The 22,857-nt window shown below is 49.0% G+C and overlaps 1 protein-coding gene across 7 annotated transcripts in view; it reads right to left on the bottom strand.

Moving 5' to 3' along the window:
- Scn5a (sodium voltage-gated channel alpha subunit 5) overlaps positions 1 to 22,857 on the bottom strand; it is an 80,790-nt gene that overhangs the window by 19,972 nt on the left and 37,961 nt on the right. For 4 of the 7 annotated variants that reach the window (XM_059268885.1, XM_059268889.1, XM_059268890.1 and 1 more), the window contains exons 14-19: positions 16,877 to 17,050; positions 15,529 to 15,885; positions 12,023 to 12,463; positions 10,658 to 10,816; positions 7,048 to 7,168; positions 6,310 to 6,464 (exon numbers count right to left, since the gene is read on the bottom strand). In XM_059268885.1, the coding sequence (XP_059124868.1) occupies positions 6,310 to 6,464; positions 7,048 to 7,168; positions 10,658 to 10,816; positions 12,023 to 12,463; positions 15,529 to 15,885; positions 16,877 to 17,050 (1,407 nt within the window). Of the gene's footprint in view, positions 1 to 6,309; positions 6,465 to 7,047; positions 7,169 to 10,657; positions 10,820 to 12,022; positions 12,464 to 15,528; positions 15,886 to 16,876; positions 17,051 to 22,857 lie in introns of all 7 variants that reach the window. The other 3 variants (XM_059268883.1, XM_059268888.1, XM_059268884.1) reach the window with 1 other exon arrangement.

The following is a 22,857-nucleotide window of genomic DNA, read 5'->3' on the forward strand; positions in this document are numbered from 1 at the left end:
GGCCTCGAACTCACAGAGATCCGCCTGGCTCTGCCTCCCGAGTGCTGGGATTAAAGGCGTGCGCCACCACCGCCCGGCTAAAAGTAAATATATATTTTAATAAAATTTTCTCAGTGGTTTGTCAACTGCCCCAACATTTTATTAAAAAATCTGCATAAAATCCACTAATCAGAAGTCGATCTTACTGTATGTGACATTTCTCTGTTTGCTTAGATCTGCCAAAGGTCTTTCTGCTCTGTTTGTTCCTTTGGGTGCTGGGATGGAGCCCAGGGCCCGACCTGTTTCTAGACAAGTGTTCTGCCACTGAGCCGAATCCCAAGCCCTCACTCAGTGCTCTGTTACTGAGCTGCAGCCTCAACGCCACCTTCTATTATGACTGCCTTTTACTGCATGTATGTGAGTGTTTGCTTACATGTGTGTCTACGTACGACATGCATGCTTAGTACCCTCAGAGAGGCCATAGGATCTCCTGGAACTGGAGTTATAGTTGGTTGTGAGTCACCATATGGGCACTGAGAATCAAAAACAGGCCCCCAACAAGAGCAGCAAGTGCTTTTAACCACTGAGCCATCCCTCCAGGCCTACCATTATTTTTTAATCTTTTGTGTGTGTGCTATATGTATATGTGTTCAGGTGTGTGCGTGTTTGTGTGTGTGAATGCAGCATATACATGTGGAGGTCACGCCGATAACCCTGTCAATCTTCACCTTCCATGTTGCTTGAGGTGGGGTTTCTAATTTGCTGCTGTGTGCCAGGCTAGCTGGCCCACGAGCCTCAGGGGTTTTCTGGCCTCCACTTCCCATCTTGCTGAAGAAGTGCTGGGATTACAGATGTGCACTAACACATCCAGCTTCACCGGTGCTGGGGACCCAAACTCAGGTCCTGGCGCAAGCACTCTGCCCTGAGCCACCTCCCAGCCTGGTTGCCTGGTTTTAAATTCTTCCTTCTTTTCTTTCTTTTTTTTTTTTTTTTTTTTTTTTTTTTTTTTTTTTTTTTTTTTTTGAGACAAGGTCTCACTATACAGCTCTGGCTGACCTGGAACTTGCAAAATAGACCTGGCCGTTGTGGAACCCACAGAGATCCACCTGCCTCTGCCTCCTGAATGCTGAGATTAAAGGGGTGTGATACCATGCCAGGCTTCAATTCTTGCTTTTATGTTCAACTGATTTTCTTTATTATACTTAATTAATTACACTGGTAAGTACTTAATGATTATTATTATGATTAATACTAGAAAGTAGTTAAATGTTTTTTCCATATTCTTAACTTTAATGAAAACATTTTGAGTGATTTACTACTAATGATGACAGAAACTAATGATAACAATTGACTTTTTCAGTAAATTAAGAAAATGTTTTATTTCTATCGTCATCAGATTTTATGCCTTCATTTAGATAATTGTATGTTATCTTTTTTCTACTCATAAATTGATTTTGAGGCATTATCATCATTTTGACATTTTAGAATATATATGTGATATACCTAATCTTTAAAATCTATTACTGGATTCAGTTTGCATTTTACCAGATAAATGCACCATTATTTCTAAGTATGGAGTCTGAGGTCTGAAAACTGGTGTGTCTTCTTTTCAATATTCTTGAAGGTTTTGAAATCAGCTTTAGTTTTAACAGAAATAATATATGTACTTTCCATTTTTCCACACATTAGGCTATTTTTCAGATTTTTTTCTTAAATATTTATCTATTTTTATTTACATATGTGAGTGTTTTGGCTGCATGTATGTCTGTGCACCATGTGAGTGCAATGCCCACAGAGGTCAGAAGAGGGCGTCAGATCCCTGAAACTGGAGTTACAGAAGGTGGTGAGCTGCACGTAGGTACTGGTAACTAAATCTAGATTCTCTACCAGAGCAGTGAGCACTCTTAAGGACTTAACCATTCCCTTAGGCCCCATTTTATTTTATTTAAGTGTGTGTGTGTGTGTGTGTGTGTGTGTGTAAAGGTGCCCATGGAAACCAGAAGAGGGCATCAGATCCCTCTGGGGTCACATGTGGTTGTGAGCTGCCCACTATGAGTGCTGGGACACAAACTCTGGTCCTGTACAAGAGCACAAACACTATTAACTACCCAGCAGTCTCTCCAGCTGCCACATTAGAATATTTAAATAGCAATGGAATTATTTTCTTCTCTCCGATTGTGATAAACTCCATCCTGGGAAACATGAGAAATTAGATTAGCTAGTGATTTATGATTCTATTTTCAAGGAATTAGCTATAGAATTTTATGCCAATTTGCTATTTATTTTCTAATTCATTAATTTATATTTTATTTCATTAATCAGATCCTTTGGTTTGCTCAGGATTGTCTTGTTCTTACATTTCTATTTTTAAAACAATTTTATTAACTGATTGATAATTGTATGGGAGAGGGGGTTGGTGAGTGTGCATGTTCCAGTGTGTGTGGGAGTCAGGGAATAACCCTATAGAGTTCATTCTTTCCTTCCACCTTTATGTGGGTTTTGGGGAAGGAATTCAGGTTGTCAGGCTTGTGTGGCAAGGGCCTTTACCTGCTGAGCTATGTGACTGGCCTTGTATTTCTAATTTCTTATATCAAACAATTAATTGGTCACTCAAAAAAATCTTGAAAAAAAAAACCTTGCTGTTGTGGAATATTAGTTAGAGATGTGTTACGTTCTTTTATGCTGTGAAATATTTGTTTAATGATGCAAAGATGTGTTGCATTCTTTTATGTTGCATTTGTTTAACTCTGTGAAGCTGTGTTACTGTGCCTGTCTAAAACCCCTGATGGTCTAATAAAGAGCTGAATGGTTAATAGCTGGGCAGGAGAAAGGATAGGCGGGGCTGTTAGGCAGAGAGAATATATAGAAGGAGAAAGACAAAAAGAGGAGGATGCCAAGGGCCAGTCACACAGCCACACACAGCCAGCCACAGAGTAAGAAGGAAAGAAAGGAATATAGAATAGAGAAAGGTAAAAGCCCAGAGGCAAAAGGTAGATGGGATAATTTAAGAAAGGATGGCTAGAAATAAGCCAAGCTAAGGCTGGGCATTCATAAATAAGAATAAGTCTCCGTGTATTTATTTTTGGGAGCTGAGTGGCAGGCCCCCAAAAGAGTAAAAAAAAAACCAAAAAACAAAAAACAAAAAAACCAAAACAACAACAATTGCTTTTTTCTGTTTTCCCTCAGGGGTTTTTTGCTTTAGTTTTAAGTGCCATGCAATCCCAAGCAATAATCATAATAATTGTATTTTTAATTAAAAAAATTATTTTATTTATTTTTATGTGTGTAAGTGTTAACTGCATGTATGTCTGTGTACCACTCATATTCCTGGTGCCCACAGAAGCCTGAAGAGGGTAGCACATCCCCTGAGACCAGAGTTACAGGTGGTTGTGAGCTGCCACGTGGGGAATCAAACCCAGGTCCTTTGGAAGCACAGCCAGTGCTCTTAACTGCTAGCCACCTCTCCAGCTCCAACAGCCGCATTTTTCCATGAATTTATTCACATGTATTTTTCCAACTGATGCAGTTGATGGTGTATTTTATTTTTAATTACATATATGTGGTGTGTCGGTGTGGGGGAGAGTATGTGAGTGTGAGTACAGGTGTCCACAGAGGCTAGAGGTGTTGGGGTCCTCCGGAGCTGAAGTCACAGGCGGTTGTGAGCCACTCCACGTGGCTGAAATCCCTGTAAGAGCAGTACACGCTCTTAACTGCTGGGCCATCTTTCCAGCCCCAGTAGTTGTATTTTAATTGTAGGTTGGGGCCTTCATTGTCTTATTTCAAGCCTTTTACCTTGAATTCAACATTGTTTTATATTAACACACCAAGAAACGCCCTGATTTCTGTTGTCATGTCTGTTAATGAGAGAGAAAGTAATTTGTTCTGAGGAAAGAAAATAATTCTATTGCTATTCAAAATATTTTAATGCGGGGACTGGAGAGATGGCTCATTATTTGCAAGCATGCACTGCTCTTGTACAGGACCAGTTTGGTTCCCAGCACCACACTGGGCAGCTCTCAACCACATGTAACTCCAGGGGGATCTGATGCCCACTTCTGGCCTCCATGGACACCTGCACACATACACAGAGATATGCACAGAGACACACACATATACACATACATGTACACAATAACACACACACACACACACACACACACACACACACGAGATCTTCATTGTTAAGTTGACTGGATCTAAAATCACCATGGAAACATCTTTGGCCACATCTGTAAGTGTGTTTCCAGAGAGGATTAACTGAGCGTTTAATCTGCTTGCTCTGAAGTGAGTGGCATTATTCCCACGGGGGGGGGGGGGAGAAGAAAGGAAAAAGCAAGATGAGGGCCAAAAGTCACCTCTTTCTGCTTTCCCATCAGCCCAGATGTGGGTAAGCAGCCTTGTGCTCTGGCTGCCATGCCTCCCTAGCCAGGATGAGCTGCCCTCTCTTACACTGTGACCCTAAACCAGTCTTTCCTCCCTTAAGGGGCTCTTGGTCAGTTATTTTGTCATAGCAAAGAGAAAAGCAACTAGTATACATCCCTAATGCAAAAAAAAAAAAAAAAAAAAAGGAATCTGAAACTTTTTGAGAGCTGACACCGAATTCCAAATTTTGTGCATTTATGGAACTTGTGTTTAGGTTGCTCAATTGGTTAGTTTATGCAAATAGTCTCAAATGCCCACACCTCCAAGATCTGAAACATTTCTGGATCTAAGCAGTTTGGATAAAGGATATTCAACCCCCTTAAATTTTGTTTCATGTTTACTATTTCTGAGTCACTTTGTTGTACAAGGCTGACATTTTTCAAGATCAGAGTCCTTTTCCTTTTAAAAAGTGAATTTTATCCAGTTACACTTATTATTGAAATACGCTTGGTCTTGCTTGGCCATATCATTTTCTGTTTTCTACACTTCCTTGTTGCTTCTTCTTTTTTTTTTTTTTTTTTTTCTTTTCTTGAAAGATCCGTTTTCTTAATTTTTCACCCTCAGCACTTTGGAAGGGATATAGTTTGCTTTCTGTTAAACAAGTTTATAACTTTAAGTAACACTTCAGACTTCTTTTTCCCAATATATCATTGACACGGTTTTTTAGCAACAGTGTTTGGCTGTCTACCCTGATTAGATTCACCAGATGCTTGCCAAACTCCTCCTCACTTATGCCAGCCTGAGATTTTCCTGCACAGCCCAGACTAAACGGCTCTGGCCGCCCTTGTTTGTGGCTGTTTAAAAACAAAGCTTGTTAACATATTGTCAAATCATACTTCTCTGAAACCTACAGAGACTTGGCTCAGGCTGCCAATGGTAAAACAGCAGGCGGGCTGCAAGTCATGGCCCCAGGCCCACTCTAAAGCAGGGAGGGGCATGCACAGTGCTCCCTATTAGGGTTCGCATGTTGCCAACAACACAACGGCTTGCTCCCCACTTCCTCTGGATTATTCCCATCCCTGCTCACTGACACCTCCCAGAACCATCTCCAGGGCTGGCCCATCTCTTTGTAGAAGGCCTACAGACCCAGAGCAGCATGCTTGCAAGACAGATGGGGAATTTCTGGAGTGTCTCAAGGCTCCTCCTTGGCCATCTTCCATTGTGGACCTCCATGCTTACTCCAGGGAGTCCTCCCTGACTGCCCCAGCTCTCATCACTGAGTCCTCTGACCTATTCTTGCCCTCTTCTAGCCTGTGTTGATCTTTGACATCTCAAACCTGCTGAATCTGGTTTCTCCAACTAGAGTGGAAGACCCCAAGGCTAGAAACACAGATTGCTTAGAAAAGACTACTTAATAAAGGAAAGGTCAGGACAGCTGATCTAGGAATCCGACTGTCTGGGTTTGCACACCAGATCTAAGGCTTTTGAACGGTGGAGCTTTGGGTAAGTGACTGGCGTTTCCATAGAAGCTGATGTACGCACAGAATGTGACAAGGTGTGAACTACACGGTTCAGCTGGTGGCCCCCAGAAGGCAGGCGTGGTGTGGAGCCGGTACTGCCTCATCGGTCATGGCTAGAGTTTAACAGCCTCACAGCATGGCTGATGCAGAGGGCAGGTGGATGAGCTCCAATGTGGGAGGCTGGAGAGCCAGAGGAAATAATTTCCCTTTCGTGGAACAAGGCAGTGGGCTGGACACAGGGCAGGTGCCAGCCCTTTTGCCTGGCCTCCGTACATGCTGTGGGTGTTAGGCTTATGAGCCTGTCTGCTCCAGGGGGCCTGGGGAGCACATCTCCAACAGAGGCACTGCCCCACTTTCTGACCAGGTGTTCTAGCTGGAGACCTCTTTTTCCTTCCCCCCACTTCCTCCTCCAGTCCTCCCTGCCCAGCCCAACATTCCCAAGAGGTACCAGCGCTCCGCTGCTGAGCAGGATCATGAAGATGATGAATGTCTCGAACCAGCTGTGCTCCACGATGCGGTAGCAGGTCTTGCGCAATCGCCACCAGACCTTCCCCGGGGCCTGCGTTGTGTCTACTGTGCAGCAGGGACAGCGTCGGACACAGCCTATAGGGGAGGGTGACAGGGCCCGTGAACACTCAGGTCTGATGGCAGAGGCTAGATGTTTGAGGGAATGATTGAAGGGTTGTGACGGTGGGGTACATGGTGTGAGGGATCTGTGTGGGAGGACTAAGGGTGTTCTCTGCAGAGCCACACAATCGGCAACTGGACTGGGCATTGGTAGGGCCGGGGATGGCATGGGTGCCAGCCTGGACTCTGGAAATACTTATCTCCCATGATCTACCTCATCTCTGCAGTGTCTGAGCCTTGGTGAAGCCCTAAGTGACAGGCAGCCCTGAAGTGGCGTGGGATGGAAAACCACAGCTGCACTCCAAATGCACCCATTGACAGGCTGCAGATGTCCGTCACCAACGTGGCCATATACCACACCCACATGGATAGACAGCGAAAGACTCCTAGGTGCAGGGCGTGGTGGACTGGGTTAAATGAGCACACCGCAAACACGGTGCTACCATCCCTTAGTGATGCTGACCAGTCCTGCACCCTGGGTAGGCAGAACCACTATGACCCACTTTGCAGGGGAATAGTAAAGGAGGGTAGACTCCTGGTCCTCCTGTCCGCTCAGTACCTTCAGTGAAGCAGTCTTCTGGGTCCTTGACATCTTCACCAAGGTCTGGGATTTGCTCCAGGAGGTCGGCTGTGTTGGTCATGTCAGCGGTGGAACCCTCTGAGTAACTGTCCTCGGGGGCCTGGGGCGTGGGAGGGGAGGGATGACCACAGGCCGAGGACCAGCCTCCAGCTCCAGCTTGGCATCTGGGGTAGCCCAGGGTGAGTCCAGATGCCCCCCCTCTTTGCACACCCTGGGAATCTGAGGTGGAAGTGGGCTGACGCCTGTCACAGAGCCTCTTATTGAGGATGGAGTGAGGACTTGGCTTTAGGACTCCTGGGTCTGTGGTTCTGGTCTACTGGATTTAGGGCTGGGATGTGGGAGAATGAGGGGCTTTGGGAGAACCCCAGGAAAAGAAACTCATCTAGCTTGAACAAGACAGACATGGTTGAGGAGACAACGGGACGCCCATTGGTACACAGACACACATCCCAAACAGAATCAAAACCAAGACACAGGCACACAGCAGCAGGTCAGACATGCAGAGAACATGCCAACAACAGCCCATGCTCCCCACCCAGCTCGCGTAGGTTTTGGGGTGGGGGTGGAGCCTGGAGTGTGTCTGAGAAAGTGCTGGAACCTTCCCTCCTTGACCCTAGACCTTGGTTCCCAGGGAGGCTCTAGGTCAGAAGTTCTCAAGCTGTGGGTTGAGATCCCTTTGGAGTCCAATTATTCTTTCATAGGGTCGCCCAAGACCGTCGGAAAACACAGATATTTATTTACATTATAATTCATAACAGTAGCAAAACTACAGTTATGAAGTAGCAACAAAAGTAACAGTTTTGAAATAATGAACATAACCATTATGTTTGGGGGACACCACAGCATGAGGAACTGTACTAAGGGTCGCAGTGTTAGGAAGGTCGAAAACCACTGCTCTAGGATATGAGAGCCTGTGAGTGTCTGTGCCGCTGTGGCTGTGGGCAATGCCAGGATCTGTGGGTAGGTAGATCCTACCAAGGTGAGCCCTGTGGCTTAGCTGGCCCCTCCAGAACAGTTTAGTTGGTGAATGGAGAGCCTGGCTGGTTACCACAGGCCTTATGGTAGGACATCACAGGGTCTGGCTCAATACTCTGCAGTTCCTCACTGTCACATGCTGAAGTCTACGCCATCGAACCCGCCTCTGGCCTTGGCCTAGCTCCTTTCTTCTCCCCATCTGCTTCCTGTGCCCCTCCTGGCCTCTCCGGGGAGCACTGCCCCCATGAGTCATTTACACAGAGTCCCTTTCCCTACCTCTCCTTCTGGGGAACAGAACCTTAAGATAGAAGAATCAGAAGGGCTTCCGTGGAGAAAGGAACGCCCCATCTGCTCCCACCCAGCCTCACTCCTATCTCAGCCGGCTGCAGAAGGCCTGTCTAGGCTCAGGCCCTGGACTGGATGCCAGAGCCCGGCTATGTGGCCTTCTTCCCCTTCCTTGGGTGAGTCACCATGCCCATATCTGGACCTCCTGTTTTTTTACTTCTGAGGTTTGTGGCAGAAAACGACCAGGTCTCAGGGGAGGGGAGAGCCTGCTGTTCGGAGTGGGCAGAGGGTTGGGGCTCTGTCTTGTGGTCCCCATGCTCTTGAGGCTACACCAGGCAGGGCCTTGCAGACACAGAGCTGTCTAAGGAGCGGCTGGCCATCAGGCAGAAGAGTTCTCAGGATCCTACTGCAGGAGGGAGGAAGCCTTCCCCCCTTCCCTCTCTTCTTTCTGAGACAGGGTCTCATGCAGCTCAGGCGGCCTCGAATTCACTGCACAGCTGCTGTTGACCCTGAACATCCGATCCTCCTGCCTCCAGCTGTGGGTCACCACACCCAGTTTGTTCAGTGCTGAGGATCAAACCCAGGGCTTTGCGAGTGTTAGGCGAGCATTCTACCAACCCAGCTACATGCCCAGTCTGGAAGAAGTCCTTCCCCTGGGAACATGCTAGCATTTTTCTCTCTTCTTCTTCCGGGACTGCACACATCTGGAGGGAGGAAGCCACAAAGCTCTGAGTAATCTCACACTCCCTCCCAAGGCTTCGCATTCGGAACCCTCCTACTCCACACGTCAAGTGTTAGACCATCCAGGGAGGGGCTGTGACCTGCAGTCAGGACACAGTCCACCAGGGACTCGTGCTCCAGGACCACCCATGACTGCCAATGATGGTGGAGCATCCTAGGGCCTTTCTTATGGGACCAAAGTCACAAGCATTGGGCTGTGGAGTGAGGTCACAGGTCACAGGACACAGGAAAATGAATGGTACCCAGCACTCTCTTTGAACACATGACTTCCCTTCCACATGCTTGAAGCAAGTGAGGCTGAGCAGGGTGGCTAGCCAGGACACAGGTCCCTGGGCTTGGGTGCTCAAAACCCAGATGTGCAGAGGAGCCGGGCAGGTCACACATGCGATTAGGAGGGTGGTGGTACAGCAAACCAGAAAGCTCCAGCCTGAGGCTGGGGGATGGCTACCACCTGTCTACATCGTGGTAGCACTACTCTTCAGTTTTCATGTGAAACGAGAGATGTAGATTTTATTTTTTTTTAAACAGAAAAGCTCCCAAGTGTGTTGTGGAATATTAGTTTAAGATGTGTTACATTCATTTATGCTGAGGAATATTTGTTTAATGATGCAAAGATGTGTTGCATTCTTTTGTGTTGATTTGTTTAACTCTGTGAAGCTGTGTTACTGTGCCTGCCTAAAACACCTGATTGGTCTAATAAAGAGCTGAATGACCAATAGATAGGCAGGAGAGAGAAATAGGCAGGGCTGCCAGGCAGAGAGAATAAATAGGAGGAGGAATCTAGGGAAGGGAGCAAGGCGTGAGAAAAGGAGGAGAGAAAGAGGCCAGGGCCAGCCACCCAGCCACCCAGCCACCCAGCCACCCAGCCACCCAGCCACCCAGCCACCCAGCCACCCAGCCACCCAGCCAGCCACAGAGTAAGAAGGAAAGAAAGATACATAGAATAAAGAAAGGTAAAAAACCCAGAGGCAAAATGTAGTTAAAGAGAAACAGAATAATTTAAGTTAGAAAAGCTGGCTAGAAACAAGTCAAGTTAAGGCCAGGCATTATAAGAAAGAATAAGTCTCCATGTATTTATTTGGGAGCTGGGTGGTGGGCCCCCAAAGAATAAAATAAGCCAACTACACAAGTAGGTGGTAGTTAATTCAGAGTAAAGCCTTTTTGCGGCCACAGTAAATCCTGATGACAGGCTGCCTCCCCCGCCCCCCCCCCCCCCAACATTTGCAGGGATGAGGCAGCAGGTGACTGATACAGCCAGGACTGTTCGGAGAGATCGATCAAGTCCTCACAGGACAAACGCTCGCCAAATGGTAGAAGAACACAAGAGCACAGCATGGGGGAGGGCGAACATGGAACTTCATTCAGGCTTAGTCCTGCCTCAGAGTTCTCAGCTGCTTGGTTCCACAATTTTCTCCTGGCCTTGGGGTGGGCACCATCTCTCCCTGTCAGGACACTGGTCCCCCACCCTCCTCTGCAATGGGTCTCCATGCTGTCTGTGACACTGGCTGTGGTTCCCCTTAGCAAATGTCGGGCCTGTGCCGTGGCCTCATGGCCTGGCTCCAGCCCCAGCAGCAGACCCCACTGTTACCTCACTGCACCCCGGGGCCCGGGGATCCGCTTTCGGCTCTTGCTGCCAGTCTGCCTGAGACGTACTGGCCTCGGCTTCAGAGGATGCGGTCTCTGACACCTGGCTCCAGGCCCTGGGCTCCCGAGGGGGCTCTTGGCCACCAGACACAACCTGGGATTCCTGCTGAAAAGATCTCATGAGCAGAGCCTAAACACCCAGGCAGAGGGCCTCCAGGGCCGTGGCTTTGTGGGTTTCAGCCTCTGCCCACCTCTTCCTGGCATCTTCATGAACCTCTATCTACTGAAGGCCTCTTCATCAGCTGATGTGAGTCAGTAAGTGAGAGGTTCTTGATGAGTATGGGCAAAGGACACATAGCCAAAGCTCAGCATAAACCTCTCCAATTCAGACTCCCTGAAAGAGCACAGCTGAACCATGATGTCCCACGAGTGCTACCAACTCTACTTAGAAGGATGTGCTGACTTCTCAAGTCCACAAGATACTTCAGTTTGCCTGCACTGATTCCCACAAGTCACACACACACACATACACACACACACACACACACACACACACACACACACACACACACACACACACACTTGTGCTGGTCCCAAGGGTAAAGGGAAGAGGAGGAACAGCCAGAATTCTGCTCCAATACAGGAAATGGTGGAAGCTGTGGTCCTAGTACCCCTACCTTCCTACAGCTCTATAACTCGGCTACAAGGGCCACGGCTGGACTCTGCAGTCATCGGAGGCAGGAGGCAGAACCAAGCCTCGTTCTCCTGGGCCAGGCCCACCTAGTGCCAGCTGAGGAATCGGCCAGGAAGGGCCATTGGGCATGCTTGACCTAGAGACCTGAGGAGCAGCCATACAGCCCAGCTTAGGTCAAGGGAAACCTGAGGGGCAGACACTCTGTCTGGGCCAGACTCTGGTCCCAAGTGTTAAAACTAACAGGGTAGGAGATAAGATAGTGCTGTTCCTGACACCCCTCCATCTCAGGGATGCTTATTTTTAAATCCCAGAATTGGCCTCAGGCATGGGAGGAGGGGAAGGGACAGTTGCAGGTCACCAAGGCATAGCCCTCTCTCACTCAGACATTTGTCCCTGCTGGTCCTGGTGCCAGACAACAGTTAGAGTTGGGGGCTGGGCAGAGAGAGGCATTCATGAAGAATGCCTATCCATGTCTCACTTTCTCTGTCTGTACAGTTAGCTGGGGATGGATGGGTGGGTAACAGCTGGACTTGGCACCTTTCTGGGAGACCAGCTGTTATGGGGCTGGCCTGTCTTCTCCCCACCATGCCACTGCTGAGGTAGTCTGGCTGAGGCTAGTAGCTGTGTTCTGGACCCTGCAAAGCGGGTGGCTGCCCCATCAGGACAAGGGCTTACCTGTTTGCTGGATTCTTCCTCGGTGCCAAGGCTGTCCTCTCCATCCTCCTCCTGGTCGTCAGTGTCTGACTCAGCCATGGCGATGGGCACACACACTGGCTCCGTATCCCCGGGGGTGCCCTGGCCGGGCCGCCTGTCTTCCTCAAATCGTGTTTCCTTGCGGGCTGGGGGCGCCTTCTCCACCTCTGGGGGTGGCGGGGACCTGGGGGCCGTAATACAGCTGGGCAGCTGGCTGTGGGTGGCAAGAGCCACTGGCTTCTTAGGTCGCCTCCGCAGCAGCCCGCAGCAGAAGTCCCAGGTGGTCCGCTTGACGAAGCGCAGGCCCCGCTGGATGCGGGCCAGGGCCAGCTGGAGGTTGTTCATCTCCCCATCCTCGTCAGGGGCGGTGAGGTTGTCTGCACTGAAGGAGCTGAGCAGCAAGGCCAGGAAGAGGTTCAAGACCTGTTGAGGAAATGGGTCAAGTTCACCCAGGCACTGATCATGGAGGGGAAACTGAGGCCTTAGGAGACTTTGAATACTGCTGACGACAAGAAGCACAGAGCCCTGGGCTCTCACCTACCCCTCTCCTTCTCTTGCATATGGAAGCTTCATCTGCAAAAGGTCCAGACAACCAGAATGAAAACTTTCAGATCCAGGTCCCTTGTATTTTAGCTCAGGGTCAAGAAGAGAGCCACAGATGGGGACAGTTAGGGGCTTGCTCCAGGTCACACAGGGAGACTGGAGAGAGCCTTAACCGGGCACCAGCAGCCTCAACATGGGCCTCCCTCTCCCTTCCCAGTCCCCTCCTGCCTTTGGACTAATGGGCAGATGGGACACAGGGGATGGGTGGGCCCAGGGATCCCTCCTGGGAAGTGGGGAGTCAGAGACAAGGCAGAGGGGGCCCCCAAAGAAACTACTCCCACCTCTAAGGGCTTTGAAAGGGCTGGTGAGTCTGTGGGTAAAAGGGAAGTGATTAGCTTTGGTTCCCCACAGAGCGGACTATCTGCGCAGCATGTGTGGCTGCTAACAGAGTACTCATTCTGCCTGTGTCTTAAGATGGTCACAGGAAAGGGAGCAGAGAAGGGACGATGGCAGAAAGCAGTAAGGAAGGCAGGCGTACTCAGACACCTCAGACCTGCTGTTGGTGTGTGACATCCCGGAGTCATGGGACAAGGTGTACTGTCCCATGGGAGGCGAGGAAGATGGCAGTGGGTCTGTGAGAATCCCCTGGCACCTTCTCTCAGTCTCCAGGAAGGAGTTCGGCTGAAGAGGCCCTTGTAGGGGTGGCCAGACACATCTCTGAGCCCTGCTCCCACTTCTCCCAAACTGCTCAGGGATGCACCCTGCCACAGGGACTCCATATCTGCCAGAAAACTGGGGTGAACATTCTGAAGAGGGCCAGGCCTCAGTAAGAAGCCTTCGATTAAAAAAAAAGAAAAGAAAAGAAAAGAAAAAAGCAGCACGTATTCCCTGGCCAGCAAAAGCTAAAGGTGCTTCCGTGCCGATTCTGTGGAGAAGTGACCGCTTCTGACATCTGGCCACCTTTTTCACGTCCTCACCAAGGACAAGGGATTCAGTATTAATCAAAACTGCTGTTGATGTTGACCTCAACCCTGGCCCTCCGCCTCTGCTCCTCTGCCCACTGAGAGTTCTCCCTGTGACCCATATCCCTCACCCATGCCTCGTCCCTAAGAGTCCTGGGTCCAAGCTCCAGGCAAGGCAGGAGGCCTTGTCCACCCACTCAGCACCCAAGGGCCTTCCATCTCCAGCTTCCGAAGCTCGTTCTTCCAGGGCTTCCCCGTCAATCACGCGTGGCCCCAGCCTTGCCTGATCACTCCCCCATTTCAGTAGCAAGCTTGTTTCCACCCACATGGCTGGCCCCAGCAGCGGCCCAGTTCCCGAGGCAGCAGCGTGGGAAGCAGTAGCTTCCCTCCTCCAGAGCCTCTAATCTTCTGTCCCCAGGCAGATCTGCTCAGAAATGGCAGGACTCTGGTGAGGGACGGCTCAGCCGGGCATCAGGCGAGCTGAGTGCTGGCATCAGGTGAGTGCCGGGCACATTTGCTTTCTTTTTGGAACACAAAAGTCTGGCAGCCCCTGGAGCCAGGTAGGGACTAGATGAGGCTCCACCCCAAGGGGAGGCTGCTTTGAGTGACACTGTGCACTGATTCCTCTCTGGGCTCTGAGCTTTAGTCTGGGGACAAGGGGGTGGACAATCTGTTGGGTTCTGGCTTGGCCCGGCTGAGGCACATGGATAGTGAAAACAGGCAGGTTTGGGGAACGGCTTTGTAACCCATAGTTCTCAGCCCACGGCAGGCTGGAAAGTGGATCCAAACCTCCCTATATGCTGGTGTGACACTGTGCTGTCCATGGGGGACATGGCATTCACAGTGGACCATGCAAGTGTTGGTCCTGTGTTGGTCACCTATGTGACCAATAAAGCGGTTCTTGTCCTGAGCCGATGAGTCACTTTAACCTCGTCTCTTCTGGGCTGGAAACCTCCCTTAACTTCCCTAGCTGGGGAGGAAGGACACTCACGGACTCTTCCTTAGGGGCACTGATCAGTTATTTCTGGCTGAGGGTTATTTCTCTACATCTCTCAAGTTCATGAGCACCACCAGTATCTGGGCTAGGCCATGCTTCCCTCTGTATACCCACCAACAACCGGCATAATGTTTGGCATGTCAGAAATACTTGCAAGTCTTTGTTACTCTGAGCAGAGAACCAAGTAGTAATTCACTGGTAACGGGGGACAAGTCAACAAACGAATGAATTAAAAACAAGCAAGTAACAAATGCACTTGTAGATGAGTGTGCAGATGAATGAATGAGCAAACTGCAAAGAAGGATGGATGAGTAGAAGGATGAGTGAGTCAATGGCTAAGTGAACAGCTTGTTGGATGGATAAATTAGGTGGATGGGAATGGTGAATGTGGGATGTATGGGGAGGTTGATGGATGGGGTGGATGAATGAGTGGAGGGCAGAGAAGAGAGTAGATGAATGGGGGATGAATGGGTGGGTGGGTGGGTGGGTGGGTGGGTGGGTATATGAACAGGCATGAATGTGTATGTGTGAATGGGAAGGTGGTAGACAGATGAGTGAACGAGTAGATGTGACTAATGGATGAATGACTGGTAAATGAATGAACACATGGATGGGAGGATTGGTAACTAAGTAGACAGACTGATGAAAAGGTGGGTAGTGAATAGATGACCAAGTGAGTAGATGGCCGAATAGGTGAGCATATTGATGAGTAGGTAGATGAGACAATGAATGGGTAAATGAGTAGGCATGCTTATGATAAGTGCATAGGTGGCTGGGTAAGTGTGTGCACAGGTGCATGAATGGATAGTAGAGTAGAAAGGGAAAGATGGGTAAATGAGCAATGAATGAATGGTAGGCGGACCAGAGGCTTATGGGAAGGTGGATGGTTTGATAGACAGCTAGGTGACTGGCTAGACAGAAGGAAATGGAGGTAAATGGATGGGTAGGTGGGTGAGTGTACATTATGAAGCCCTTGGTGGACTCACCACAAGGTTGCCAATGACCATGACAAGCAGGAAGACGAGCAAGCATAGTGACTGCCCGGACACCTCCATGCAGTCCCACATGGTCTCGATCCACTCTCCACAGAGGATGCGGAAGATGATGAGGAAGGCGTGGAAGAAGTCCATCATGTGCCAACGGGGTAGGAGGCCGGAGTCGCTGATGCGGTGCCTCAGCTCTGAGTAGTTCTTGCCAAAGAGCTGCATGCCCACCACAGCAAAGATGAACACAATGATGGCCAGCACCAGCGTCAGGTTGCCCAGGGCCCCCACGGAGTTCCCAATGATCTTGATGAGTGTGTTCAGGGTGGGCCAGGATTTGGCCAGCTTGAAGACTCGCAGCTGAGAAAGGAGGGAGAGGGGGTGTCTCTGTAACGGGTCTGGGTCATGGATGCTGTTATGCCCCCAGCTCCCGCCTGAAAGCCCTGGGAGGTCTTGTTCCCCCAACTGGTTTCTCTTAGGGGATTACTGCTGATTTTTGGCAGTTGTTGGACAGCCTCCTGCGCTCCAGCCCATCTCTTCTCTGCCCCCACACTTCCCCACTCTCATTGCCACGGGCTGCCCTGTGGATTCTCCCAGCCTGGGGCGCCCTTCCTCCATCGAACTCTCCAGCCATCTGACTCACGGCTACCTTTCCTGCCTCTCAGTCATCACAGAGAAAGATGGTGGGTGCTCCATATTTATTGGGCACCCAGGGTGTCCCAGGCCTGTGCTTAGGAGGGACTGACTTAATCTGAGTTTCTGATAACCACACGAGGTTGGCATAGTCACCACCCTCCTTTGGTCCTTAAAGGTAAAGTGACTTCTGTGAGTTCCTTGGCTCATAAGAACGGGGTCAGCATTAGAACCTATAGACTGGACTTTCCATCCCCACTGGAGCTGCAAGTTCCTCTTCCAGGAAGCCTTCCCTGGCCACACCACCAGGCCCAGAAGGACCTCAGGTATTCTAAGCGCCAAATGTGATCCACAGACAGAAGATTCAGCGACATCTGCAACCCACTGAATCTGCCTCTGCAGTTTAGCAAGATCCTAGGTAATGTAAGCACTTCCAAGTTAAAAAAAAAAAAAAGCCATTTCAGTAGGCAATGCTCAGAATGAGCCACCCACAGATCTGGCCATGCCTGTTAACTTGCCATATGACCCCACTCCTGGATCCTGTACACGCAACTATCAATTGTCTCCCATGCTGCTGGGCGAGGCACCCAGAGACACTCAACAAATGTCTTGCCATCATCAGAGCAGGACAGAGCAAAGCAAGAGTATTTGGATAGTGGCTACAGAGGTGGTGTTCCCAGCCCCTGCTCCTCCCCTCTGCGGTGGTCCAGGCACGTACCAGGCGGAAGGAACGCAGCACAGACAGGTTGCCCATGCGGGACAGCCCCAGCTCCATGAGACTAAGGATGACGATAATGCTGTCAAAGATGTTCCAGCCCTGCTGGAAGTAGTAGTAGGGGTCAAGGGCAATGATCTTGAAGGTCATCTCTGCTGTGAAGATCCCTGTGAAGACCTGAAGGGACAGCAGGAGTCAGCGGGTCCCCAAGTGTGGGCTGGAGACCCTGCCAGCAAGCACCCTGCTTCCTGACTCTTGTCCTGCCAGTGTCTCCCCTCAGGCCTCTGGGCTCCTCGCCAGGCTCATCAGCTCACAAACAGCCCGCATTCATCATGGGCTCTGCAGACATGACGTCTAATGGCCACCTGCAGGGGAAGCTGGGGCAGCTACAGCATCCTCACAGCACTCCAGGAGCTCAGGGCCCCTGCTTCTGCCTTTCACCAGGTTTCCCAAGCTTTCTCTCATCTACAAGCTCCCTGTAATAGCAACCAGCCACTGCCTCCCCAGGGGCTGGCAATGTGCAGGCGTTGCTCTAGGGTACTTGTGGGTTTAATGTGTGTGTGTGTGTGTGTGTGTGTGTGTGTGTGTGTGTGTGTGTGTGTGGTATGTGGTATGTGGTATACACACGTGTGGAGGTCATAGAAGAACATCGGGCATCCTAATCTATTGCTCTTACACCCTTGAGACTAGGCCTTGAACTTGTAGAGATCCGCCTGCCTCTGCCTCCTGAGTGCCAGGATCAGAGGCGTGCGCCACTACTCCAGGTCATGCCTGGCTTTTCATGTGGGCCCTGGGTATTTGAACTCAGGTCCTTGGCCTTGCAAAGCAAGGACTCTTACCCACTGAGCCAAATCGCTGGCCTATGTGTATTTTAAAAAACTCATCCAAAAACCCAACCCACATGTGGCTGAGGCCCAACACAAAAAGTAAACTTGAAACTTGAGATTAAAAGCATTTTTTAATCTCCTGGTTTTTGAGTGTGAACTTCCTAGGTGGCAGTATCACGCTGCAATGTCCAAGGCTGGATGTGCTCTCCCAGGGGCATTCGTGAGGGACAGAGGCTGGCTCCCCTGGGTTTGTTGACTCACGACTACACGGCCTGACACCGGCCTATAGAGTCTGATACACAGGAGCCTGTGGTGTTGGTGGGCAGCCATGACACAACCCAAGACTCTGAAGGATGCCAGACTGACAGGGTATGATCTCCAGAGGAGGGTATGTCTGCTGAGGTCATAGTTGTGAAGTCAGGGTCCATAGGAGCTAGCTTGGCCATGGGGAGGAGATGGTGACTGGCCTGAGAGACACTCAGCGGGCTTCTGGAAGGGAAGTGATAGAGAGAGTGCCCTGGGAACCGCACCAGGCCTGCAGCAGGCATCAAGACACAGGAGTGAAAGGCGCACCCTGGGGTCAGCCATCAGCAGGGAGCCCGTCTGGCCTGAGTACCCTCAGGGAACTCTGCCCAAAGCAGAGGCCAGCATGGCTTTCCCTCCCTCTCTGCTCGGACGGGGCTCTGAGGAGGTGGGCCAGGGGGACCTTGCCACAGACCAGCCCCTCCTCACTGCCCAGAAAGAATTGTTTCCTAGAGGGGACCTCAACGTCCTCCAGGCTCCACCCAAATACATGGCCTGCCCTCTGACCCACCACAAGCACATAAGCCTGTTTCACAGTTTCTCCATGTCACAGACCCCAACCCACAGGCCTCCGCATCTCTCTACTCCACCCACCCACAAGACTCATTCCCTTCAGGCCTGTTCAAAAGTCACCAAGTCCCTGGTGCTTCCTGAGGTGTGTAATAGGTCCCTTTAAGCACATTTCTTGGTCCCTTCCCCCTCACAGCATAAGCACCATCTGGGCATATGTATCAAGTCTTCTCTCTCTGGAATAAGCGGCAGTTAGATTTTTGACCTGCAGGCTACCACGTCCCCCATCGGGCACCACTAAGCTCCTTTCCACGTCTTGAGGGAGCCTTATGTGCCCAGTCTTAGTTCTCACTCAGCTGTCCTCAGACCCCCCCATAAAGCACTCAACTTCCCTGAGAGCCTCTAGGAGGGGCCACTGGCTGCCCGCTTCCTTCAGCAATAGGCTTGGACTTCCCTAGAACCTGCCTGGGCACATGAGAACGGGTGCTTTTCTAAGGCCTGTCTGAGGGTCTCCTGAGTGTTATTCCTCAGTTCAGGGAGCAGTGGCCAGTAAAGGCTCTTGCTCCCCATTTTACCTAAGTTCCTAGCTGTCTGGCTAGCAAGATAACTGAGAAGAAAAAGACCAAAGAGGCGTTTAAGACCAAAAACAAAGGATCCTTCGGGGATCAGCAACATCTGTTGAACTTTGTTAAATACTCAATCTGGGGAACCCCAGACCTACTGAATCTTCCTTCTGACTAGATACTGTTTGGGAGCACAGGTTGGCTATCCTTTGTATACCCTGGAAACACCCAGGAAGCCTTGAAATGGGAGAGGCCTGATCCTGCCCTAGAGACCTTGGGCTGGAGGGCAGCTCAGATACAGGGGCTTAAAAAGAGTTTATTTTTAATTACGTGTCTATGTGTGGGCATGTGCATGTAAGTGTAGTGCCCATGGAGGCCAGAAGAGGGCGTTGGCTCCTCTGGAGCTGGAGTTACAGGCTATTGCGAGCCACTGGATATGGGTGATGGTAATTAAACTCCAGTCCTCTACAAGAGCAGCAAATGTTCTTAACATGTGAGCCATGTCTACAGCTCCATACAGGGGCTTTTTAATACTTCCCAGGTGACTCTGGCTAAACTTGAAAAGTGCCTGAAATCTGGCCTCAGATCTTCTCCTTGTCCAGGGTCACATCATGCATGCTAAAGCCACAAGAGTAGAGCTGATGTATATGATGTGCACAGTAACACAGAATGACAACCAGATGTGTAGTACAAAGAAAGCTCTGATGCTCTGTGATCTTAGCCCAGCCTCTCCACCTGAGTGAGCCCATATACGAAATGGGACAAAGATATCCAAGAGTTAGGTTAAGGAGTGTGAAGTGGGTGCTCATGTGGAGCACCGAAAGCACCATGGTGACCGTCAGCAGCATGTACCCCACTCCTGAGTGGGGCTGAGAGGGCAAGACCCAGGCAAGGGCTGCTTCAGACCTGAAAAGCCCTGGATGTTCGGTGGGTTCTGAGTATGGCTTCTCACTTCCCCTGACTCCTCAGCAGGAGGCTTTCCTATCAGTGCTGATGGAGACATCCCAGCAACTGTGAGACTTCTGGGGAAACTTAAGCAGTGGATTTGGTGTTTGAAGAGATGATTCTACCGTTAAAAGCACAGATTGCTCTTCTAGAGTACCAAGTTCAAGTTCCAGGACCCAAATGGTAGCTCATAACAGGATGTAACAGCAGGTCAGGGAGTAAGATGCTCTCTTGTGGCTTCCTTGGGAACTGCACACATGTGGTGCACATATAGGCAAAACATACACAAACAATTTAAAAAACTTTTTTAAAAAAGGGGGTTTCTTTGAGACAGGGTTTCACACAGCCCAGACCAGTCTTGAACTTGACCTCTTTCCTGAGACTACACGATTCACACTGTAAACCTGAACTTAACATTTGACACTGTGGCCGCTTTCCATGCTAATTAAACACATTTTACAGTGTCCTTTTCTATTATTATTATTGTTGTTATTATTATTATTATTGTTATTATATCTGTGATATATTCTATGGCAGAAATATGCCATACTAGTTTAACCAATTCTCCATGACAGATAATTTTCTGTTAGAAAGACTGTCGTAATAAATAGCATTTTGCAGCATATTGTTCAATTCCTTTCATAGGGTAGAGTTTCAGAAATGGAAGTGTCTATGACCATTGTTAGGGATTCTGATGTGGCTAGCTGTCCTTAGAGACAGGTTTTAACCGACTCCATGAGCAGTGTGAGACTGCTGTCTCCTTCTACCTGCTAATCCTGTTTCTGTTCCCAGCACACAGCTGTTTTATCAGCCATTCCTTTATTTTCATATTTCTTCTTTTGCCAAATTGCTGTTCAGAGCCTTTGCTGATGGTCTGATTATAGTGTTTGTTTATTTTTGAATTGTCCTTTTTAGATTACAGATGTTACCTCCCAGTCTGCTACATGGACTGCTGCGATTTCCCTGGCTTGTCATTTATTTTTTTATCTTTTATTTTTTAAGTTAAGAAATAATTTAAGAGTTGGGCATGATGGTGCATGCCTATAATCCCAGAACTGAGGGGTAGGGCAGGAAAATTAGGAGTTCAAGGTCATTCTCAGATATATAGTGAGTTCAAGGCCAGCCTGGGCTACATGAGACCTGCCTCAAACAAAACAAAACAGTAGCATCTTTCCTACTGGCTTCCAATGCTGTTGTACTCATTCTCACAAAAGAGTAGTAGTAAAGACTGGACTGAAGTTTGCCATATGCTATGGTGGGCACTCCTACAGTGTTTCTCCTAAGTTCTACCATTTGATCCTCACAGCAGCTTTGTGTGATATATAACATTTATTATTCTCATTGTATAAATAAGAAAACAGATATATAGAGGTTAAGCCATGGACCCAAATGATGGCTCCCACTGTGGTTTTGCCTGCCATCTACCACCACAGGTAACTCACAAAACCACCACCCATAGTGCTACAGTCACTCCAAGTCAATCACCACCCTAAATGTGATGTGTATTGTCTCTCATGTTCTTACATATTAAATGCATGGTAACAATATATCATATATGTGTATTATATTAAACTTCATGTAAATGGTTTGTGTGAAAGTGTTCTTTTTCTCAAGTTTATGAATTTATATATATTATACATACTGTGTACAATATTTTATTGTATGAAGGAGATGGAATTTATTTACCTTCCCCCATCACCTTGTTTTTTTGAGACAGGATCTCTCTATGTACCCTTGGCTGTCCTGAAACTCACGCTGTAGACCAGGCTGGCCTCAAACTCACAGAGATCTACTTGCCTCTGCCTCTTGAGTGCTGGGATTAAAGGTGTGCACCACCATGTCCAATTTTATTTACTTATCACTTGAGCTCTTTTTCTCTGTTTTGAGATATGGTCTCACTGGCCTCATACTCGCTGTCCTCTGCTTCCATCTCCTGAGTGCTGGGGCTACAGTATGAACCACCATGCTTGGCTATACCTATTCAGTTTTTAGTAGATAGACATTTAAGCTCATTTTCACTTTCCCTGTAACAAGAAATGTGAATAGCTTCCTTGTACATGTTAACTTGTACAGATGTATGAGTCTTTTACTTTTAAGATTTATTTTTATTAAGTGTACGATGTATATGTGTCTGTGAGTGTATAGCATGTGTATGCAGTAACCATGGAGGTTGGAAGCGGGTATCAGATCTGGAGCTGGAGTTACAGGTGGTGGTCAGCTGCCTGATGTGGGTGCTGGGAACCGAACTCGGGTCCTCGGGACACCTGCAAGTGCGCTTAACCACTGAGCCATCTCTCCAGGCCCCAATGCGAGACTTTCTTAAGACTATATATATATAAGTTGTTGAGTTGTAGGGAGTTCATGTCTGTGATTTATCAGACAGTGTAAACTGTTTCCCGGGATGGATGTCTCAAAACTACACTCCAAGAATTGACATCCCAACGTGCCACATTCTTGCTGACCACAGAACATCATTTTTGATTCTTTTGTGGGTGGGAAATAGCGCATTAATGAAGCTTCAATTTTTATTTCTTGGTATTTCTCTTCATATTTATAACCACCTGATTCACCTGTCAGCGTCTTTGTCCATGTTGTGGTCTTCCCCACTGTCCTAGCGAGTTATAAATGTCAACCTGACACAACCTGGAGTTACCCGAGAAGGGAGTCTCAACGGGGTTGTATAGTTCAGACTGGCCTGTGGGCATGCCTGTGAGGAATAGTCTCGACTGTTAGGGATGTTCAGGCAGTAAGGAAGCCAGCTGAGCTTGAGCCTGTGAGAGCCATCCAGCAGTGTTCCTCCACGGTCCTCATCTTCAGGTCCCTGCTCTGACTTCTC

This window comes from Peromyscus eremicus, chromosome 7, assembly GCF_949786415.1.
Source record: "Peromyscus eremicus chromosome 7, PerEre_H2_v1, whole genome shotgun sequence".
In the NCBI taxonomy this organism is placed as follows: Eukaryota; Metazoa; Chordata; class Mammalia; order Rodentia; family Cricetidae; genus Peromyscus; species Peromyscus eremicus.